Below are 7,500 nucleotides of genomic sequence, written 5' to 3' on the forward strand. Positions count from 1 at the left end.
AAGAAATAAAAGCAGCATGTTCTGCAGCCTTCGGTGTCCCACAGAAATGCTGAAACCTCAGTGTGCACTCAGACACACTCATTGTTTTCCTTCTGCTGGATCCCTGAGCCAGCAGAGTCCACCACAGAACAGCTAAGCTGCTCCAATATGTTGTTGATCAGCACCATGAAACATCCTCCAGTCATCTCTCTCCACTCGCTACCGATCTTTCCTCTGTGATTTCGGGGGTTCACACGGTTGTTTTAAATAGAGCATGACGACCCCTCGGAGCTTCAAAGCTTCACAGACTCCGCTGGCATCACTTTCTTCAACTTTCTGCTGATTCGTGCTTTTGTTTGGATAGCGGAGCAACGCTGGGATCCCCCTCGCTGCTCCCCTCTCATTTCCTGTTTGTGTCAGCCGGCCAGCCCCTCCCAGATAGCTGCAGGAAACCAAAGATAAGAGGGAGTGAACGGAGGAAAATGCTGGTTAATTCAGGTCAATGTTGAGAGGGAGCAGCTCAGACTGTCTGCAGACTACATCATGTTTGTGCATGCTGCTCTCCAGAACTTAATCCACCAGAGGCTGAGAGACCTCCTGGGGCTGATGCTCCTATAAGAGGAGCAACAATCTGAACACAGATCAACTTGTTGACACAATCAGCAACCAAAGAGAATAATTTATATGTTGGTCAAAAGTTACAACAACAATTTTTTAATGATGTGACACAAGCCTGACCTGAAAGATGTTCGATTCACAAAAACTCTGATCCAGGAAGTCACATGTATCTCAGTCTCCATGTTTGGAGCATTGATTGTTTAAACCCTGTGTTGGATTGATCCATCATTTATTCTTTTATTACAGGAGAAAGACTAACGACACAATGACTGTTCACACAATGTGTCATAACCCCTCCTTGCCACTAGAGGGTGTAGACCCCGGTCTGCTGCTCAACCTCACCTCCAGAGAGTGTCACATGGTCCCACAGCCTGCAGATGATGGGGCTATGATGGTCTGTGGTTGTCATGGAGACCACGAGTGTAATGACAGACTGATCTTTGACAAGGGAGCCAACGGTGAGAACATGCATGCATGGACTGATTATTGATTATTGGGTTAGATTCCTGAGTTGGATGGATGGATGGATGGATGGATGGATTATTGATGGACCTATGGATGGTATGATGGATAGATGTTGGGTGGATAGATAGAGGGATAGATGATGGATGGACTGATGGATAATCTGATGGATGGTTGAACTGATAGATGATAGATGGATGGATCATGGATGGATAGATTACTGATGGACTTGATGGATTGAGCCCTTGATGGGAAACCTGAATTGCAGTAAACCTTGATCCCTTTCCTAATTATTGGATGCAGGACGCAAGCGAGACAGTTTAATTTAAAGATAATGTTAAGACGGATGATTCTTAGATGGATGAATGAAGAGACGCACAGAGTAGTTCAGTATTTTTTTCTGTTCCTGCAGGATTCTCCAAGCTGCAGAGCAAAGATGTGATCCCAGTGGTGGTCGTGAGTTTGGTGCCTCCTATCCTGGTTGCCATAGTTGCCACAGCTGCCTTCTACTTTTACCGCACACGCCGCCCGGACAAGCCCAGCCCTCCTGTGCGCTCTAACTGGCCCACCAAACGCAGCCCAGATCTCTACCAGGCTTTTGACATGCCACATGGGGGTCTTGGGTCTAGAGGTGATGATGGAGGTGCTATGACAGGTCCTGGTGCTGAAATGGAGGTGTCTAATGCCAAGGTGCCAAACAACGACAACATCAGTGACATGACAGCTTGGCCGGAACATCTGGATGAACCACTGCCCATCAAGCTGGAAGCTGTGGTGGGGAAGGGGCGCTTTGCAGAAGTGTGGCGGGGATGCCTCCTGGAGGGTACGAAGGGGGGAGTCAGCAGTTATGAAACTGTGGCAGTGAAGGTGTTTCCAGCTGTAGAGTACGCCTCCTGGAGAAACGAGTGCTCCATCTTCTCAGATCCAAAGCTGGAGCATGATAACGTGGTGCGATTCTTTGCTGCTGTAGAAAGGGGTCCACCTGGACACGCCCTTAGGAAGTACTGGCTGGTCCTAGCCTATCACAGCCTTGGAAACCTGCAGGACTTCCTCACTGGAAACATACTCACCTGGGAGGAACTTATTGCCATGGCAGGCAGCATTTGTAGAGGATTGGCTCATCTCCATAGTGACACGACTCCCAGCGGGGTTCCAAAGGTAAGCTCAGTGTTAAACTCCCAAATACTCCAGAGACTCTTGTACAAACTGAATTCACACCAAGGATAACTAATGCACTCACTGCTGCTCACTAAGCTTGTTGCTCTGACACTAAATACTTAAATAGATCAACAGTTAAATCCCCTTATTCATCTGACTTTAATGCATTGACAGCACGAGAACAATATTATAACATATTAGCTAATACCTTGAGAAGAGTTGGTCTTTGGGCGCAATTACTATTGTATTACTATCTATGCATTTCCAGTGCAGCCCTCCACAACAAAGTTATATTTATACTGGTCACTCACAGTCTGAGCGTGTTCTTTACCTTTGTTTAAAATGTTTATGTGGATATTTCATATCTCTGATCATGTTGAATTCTGCTTGTTGATGATGGATGTTGCTGGTTGCCTGTGTTGCTGTAGGTTCCAGTTGCCCATCGGGACCTGAAGAGCAGTAACATTGTGGTAAAGAGCAGGACGGAGTGCGCCCTGTGTGACTTCGGTCTGGCTTTAAGATTAGACTTCTCCCTTACTGCTGACGACTACGCTAACAGTGGACAGGTAAACTGTGCCAGTGGACAAATGAATCAACATACGCTGAACTCGTATCTGATAGATTGGTGCTCATTTGATTGGACTTGTTTGTCTCGCCCAGGTAGGAACAGCTCGCTACATGGCTCCTGAGGTCCTTGAGTCAAGGGTGAACCTGGAAGACCTTGAGGCCTTCAAGCAGATGGACGTTTACTCCATGGCTCTGGTCCTCTGGGAGTTGGCATCTCGCTGCGAGGCCATAGGTGGTAAGAACTGTTCCATGGATCTATATCTTCAGGACATATTCCTTAAGAGAGGTAGGACTTTTAGGAATGATGCAGTTGGCAGGTTAACCTTACAGCTTACAGTGAAATATCTCAGTGTTGTTACCTCCCAATTTACGAGACGAAACTAAATCTGGAACAAATACTGATTGCCTTTAGAAAATGAATTCCAGAAACTTATCATGTGGCTGACATTGTTGATCCACTCCTGATTTAAATTTTTACAACAATTATTGGATTGATTTCCATGGAAATTGATTCAAAACGAAGCATCTATCCAGCAACCAGACTTGAACCTTTGTTTGTTTAGTTGCAGAGATAAAGAGCTACGAGCCAGCGTTTGGCTCCAAGGTTTGTGAGCAGCCCTGTGTGGACAGCATGAGAGACCTGGTGCTGAGGGACCGAGGGCGGCCAGAGATCCCATCAGCGTGGACGCAGCACCAGGTCGGACACAGAAACTACGACCTCGTGTCTTTGATATCCTGTCTGTTTGTCTTCTGTCGTCTAACTGTCCTCTGTCCTCCAGGGGATGAGTGTCTTCTGCTCCACCATCACTGAGTGCTGGGATCACGACCCCGAGGCCAGACTGACGGCTCACTGCGTGGTGGAGCGCCTGAACGCCCTGCAGCAGGAGGAGGAGGAGGAAGCAAGGCAGGAGGAGGATGTGAGGAGAGGAACTGACAGAGAGAGCGATAAGGAATCAGAGACGGACAATAATCAGAGTCCTTCCTTCACCACTGCTGCTTCATCACCCTCCTCCTCTTCTTCACTTCAGTCCCCTCAGCCAGACTCACAGACAGGGGGGACAGAGGTATCCCATGATTCCCTGGTTCACTCTGGTTGTGTGGTGTAAACTGTGCGCCTCGTCTTATCACCCTGATGATAAAGCTGTTTACACTTATAATCTCTGGTTTTTCTGTAACAGGACCAAAGACATTGAAGGACTGAGTAACTTCTAAACCGCTCTCAAACTAAAATAATGCTGATACCACGATGCAGAACCAGTCTTTTGGAGTTTACCACTATAGGCATCTGACAACACGCTCGCCGATCAGCTCCGACTTAAATGTCTCTAAAATATTTGATTCACTTCCTTGTCATTGAGACTTTGGTTCTGTCGTCACCTCTGGTGCCACAGGCAGCTTAAAGAACTGGATCTTAAAAGTTTACCAGGTGTATTCATGTACCTTTCTCAGCACTTAGCTCGTACTAAGGAGACAGCCTACTGGAGCTTGTCAGAGCAGAGACAATAGCTTTGGCTTGACAGATTGTAATATGAGGAGCGAGGGCCAGAATGCAATCTGCTGCAATGCAATCTGGGAACTCGTTGGTAGTCATCCGAGGACATTAGCTTCAATCAATGTCTTTACACATACAGTATATCAGCATGCAAGGGCAGCGTACAGTCTGCTCTTAACCTGGAGATGATGTGAAATGAAAACTCATCCAGGTTTGAAGCGTATGCATCCTGATGATACCATCATTACCTGTAACAACATGTCTTTAGCCATCCTTCAATAGGCTACTTCAAGGTTCCAGGAGGTGGCGTGTCAGAGAATCATCAAAGTCATAACAGTTGATGCTGAAGGGAGAAATGAATGCCTGAACCTCGATGTCATCACAGCTCATTCAACCTAAGCTGAGATGTTTAGACCAAACAGACCGAAGGGTTGGGACCTCTTTCACCACGAGCAGTCAAGGTTGAATAATCAGCAGCCTTGACAACGATCAGTGCGAACACTGATGACAGAGAGACGGACAGATTTCAGTTTTCTCCACAGGAGAGACAAAAGACAAAGAGTTCATGCTTTGAAGGATAAAATCACTTTTGAGCTGTCATGGAAATTCTCCGGAAGACATCAGTCCTTTTTCTGCAGGCGGATATTTACTCTACTGTTTTATGTTGTCTGTGAATTTTTATTTTGTTGGAGCTGGACTCCATTTTTCTTTGCTACTGTTTTTGTTCTCAGTTGTGTAACCGACATGAATAAACTGGAGAGACTCTTTCCTGTACTGTGAACGTGTTTCTGAACATTTCTTTCAAAGACTTACAGATTTTCACTCAAATGTTTTATACAGTCTTCTGCAATTTTGCTCCTTTGTCCCTTCTGGGCCTCCGTACATGTGTGAAACACCAAGAGGATAAAGCTGCTTCTAAAACCAGGGTGAACCTTGTGTTGTCTTTTACCCGTGGACGTGGAGTTGGTCTACTTCCTGTTGGACAGGAAGCTAACAAACACCAGTGGTTAGCTTGTGTTAGCGTGTGTTAGCTTGCAGTGTAGCTACAAGCAGTAAACATACACACTACGTCCTGCAGAGGGCGGAGCTTCTGGGGGTGATGAGCCCAGGGGGAGGGGCTTAGTTTGACTCCACCTTTAAACAACAGAGAATCCGGAGACAAGATTTCCCACCCTGCAAAAAAACACGAAAACAGAAACCACTGAAGGAACTCAGATGTTTGTTATAAAGTTCTGATTTATGATTGTGTCTGTCAGGTTTGAATAAATCTCTTTTTAGAGTTCTGAGTAGAAAGTTAAACAGAATTTGTTTTGAACATTTAATAATCAGTATATTGGTTGAAGTTCTGCCTCATTGATCACTTTCAGCCTGAAGATACTGATATTATGAATTCACCATGGATCATGTAAACACCACGTTTTGATGGTTAACCCAAATTATTCCATTTTATTGACTGAAGTTAAGATGTAAAAGGAATCATGACGTTCTGGAAAACAACTGACGCATATAAAACATTGTGATGTGGATCAGTGAAGACGTTTAAACAATAATCCGTCGTTCAGGATTAATGACTGGCTTTAAAAAGCTCACAGACTTTCTTCATCATAAAACTTGACCGTCAGAGAGAACACAAATGAAAGAGAAATCTTTACAACAATGTCTTTTAAGTGTGTGGTTGTGATTTCAAACAGCAGGGTTCTGTGTTGTGGTGGGTCAGGACCCTTTAATAAGGCCGTGTGGTTTAGGAGACGCAGTCAGAGACCACAACACAGAGAAATATGAGCAGACACGCCCGCTTATTACGAAGAAGGAGGACAGAGCTGCCGTCGAGCTGATCGCTCAACATGAACACAGATGAATTTATTTCTGGGATTTTTACGGATCAATCTGCTCACATGACAAAGCAGGGCGCGTCCAGACTCTTTGACCTGTGGTCACAAAACTCGTGTGACTCCGTCTGCACGACGTCTGTATCATCTGCTGACCCTTTATGTCACGAAACACATCGTCTTTAACATTTATGCTTGTTACATTCATGTACAGGGTTTTTTTTTTATTGAACTCATGGAGTTAAAACAACAATCTGTAGCTCCTCCTCCTTCAATCAGTCGATCACAAGCTTTAACTCACAACAGGGAGAGAGGGGGAGGTTCACTTCAACAGAACAGTTGACCTGACAGGATGAGTCTCACCATGATGTTCACTTAAGTCAAAGCAGAAAGCGTCAAAGGAAAAATGAAGGTAATTGGACGGCACAGAGCGGCCTTTCATCGACCGCCGGCATCTTCAGTTAAACTACAGCTGATCACATTTAACTCATCAGTCCTTAAGTTCATCAGGTTCTAGTGTCTGACTGAAACAAGCCGTGAGAACCAACCTGAGAGGAAGAGCCTGAAAGGTGCTGCACGTCAAAACATGGGAAGAGTCTGGTTCTGGTCCAGGTTTCTGTCTGTTCTACATGAGTCTGGTTCTGGTCCAGGTTTCTGTCTGTTCTACATGAGTCTGGTTCTGGTCCAGGTTTCTGTCTGTTCTACATGAGTCTGGTTCTGGTCCAGGTTTCTGTCTGTTCATCATGAGTCTGATTCTGGTCCGGGTTTCTGTCTGTTCATCATGAGTCTGATTCTGGTCCGGGTTTCTGTCTGTTCATCATGATTCTGGTTCTGTTCCAGGTTTCTGTCTGTTCATCATGAGTCTGGTTCTGATCTGGGTTTCTGTCTGTTCATCATGATTCTGGTTCTGTTCTAGGTTTCTGTCTGTAGAGTAGGTCTACACCTGCTCTGTTAGTTAAGTGTCTCGAGATAAAGAATAAGCGCTTTACATATAAAGATAAATTAAGTCATATTACTCCATCATTTTAATATTTTGTGGCGGAGTGATGCTCTTCATCTAAAGGCGATCTTTAGGCTTTCGTTGCTGCTGGACGATTTGAAAACCATACAATGAGTTTTTGTCTGAGTGGCTCATCTTACTCAGAGACAATCTTCGGAGCGCAGGTCTCACCGGGACAAACCGGGACCAGCTGTCAGGCAGATTCTTACCGGCCGGTGTGACCTCCATCACTGCTGTCATCCACTCACGGATTAAGAAATGGGACGCTGACATGTTCTGATTGACCCTGCGAGCGATGAATGAACCGAGCGCCGAGCGGACCGGACCGGCGGAGGTTCTGTTGACTTCGGGCTGCGGAGCTCCGCTCGCCGGGCCGGTCCGAGGATGGAGACGAG

General features: G+C 45.7%; 2 protein-coding genes across 3 annotated transcripts in view; both read left to right on the top strand.

The window, feature by feature from the left end:
- The first annotated feature begins 11 nt into the window (after positions 1 to 11).
- LOC306832548 (TGF-beta receptor type-2-like) lies at positions 12 to 5,057 on the top strand. 2 transcript variants are annotated; one of them, XR_013780249.1, is made up of 7 exons: positions 12 to 1,055; positions 1,472 to 2,217; positions 2,646 to 2,783; positions 2,878 to 3,019; positions 3,348 to 3,481; positions 3,564 to 4,805; positions 4,839 to 5,057. XR_013780249.1 is itself a non-coding variant. In XM_079357320.1 (6 exons), the coding sequence occupies exons 1-6, from the start codon at positions 863 to 865 to the stop codon at positions 3,888 to 3,890; spliced, it is 1,680 nt and encodes a 559-aa protein (XP_079213446.1). In that variant the 5' UTR covers positions 12 to 862; the 3' UTR covers positions 3,891 to 5,057. The 2 variants fall into 2 exon arrangements, 1 of the variants encoding a protein (XP_079213446.1); XM_079357320.1 differs by having other exon boundaries at positions 3,564 to 5,057.
- Positions 5,058 to 7,229: 2,172 nt separating this feature from the next.
- The window catches only part of lmln (leishmanolysin-like (metallopeptidase M8 family)), a 6,538-nt gene continuing 6,267 nt past the window's right edge, over positions 7,230 to 7,500 (top strand). Inside the window, exon 1 of the mRNA XM_079357877.1 lies at positions 7,230 to 7,500. This exon is cut by the window's right edge and continues 106 nt beyond it. Coding sequence (XP_079214003.1) covers positions 7,490 to 7,500 — 11 coding nt within the window. The 5' untranslated portion in view covers positions 7,230 to 7,489.

This window comes from Symphodus melops (genome assembly GCF_947650265.1).
Source record: "Symphodus melops genome assembly, chromosome: 12".
Classification (NCBI taxonomy): domain Eukaryota; kingdom Metazoa; phylum Chordata; class Actinopteri; order Labriformes; family Labridae; genus Symphodus; species Symphodus melops.

Excerpts from the sequence above, each read along its gene's own strand:
- LOC306832548 (XM_079357320.1), top strand. The coding sequence starts at position 863 with ATGACTGTTCACACAATGTGTCATAACCCCTCCTTGCCACTAGAGGGT. Across the intron at positions 1,056-1,471 it reads CTTTGACAAGGGAGCCAACG|GATTCTCCAAGCTGCAGAGC; the intron begins GTGAGAACATGC and ends CTGTTCCTGCAG. Across the intron at positions 2,784-2,877 it reads ACTACGCTAACAGTGGACAG|GTAGGAACAGCTCGCTACAT; the intron begins GTAAACTGTGCC and ends TGTCTCGCCCAG.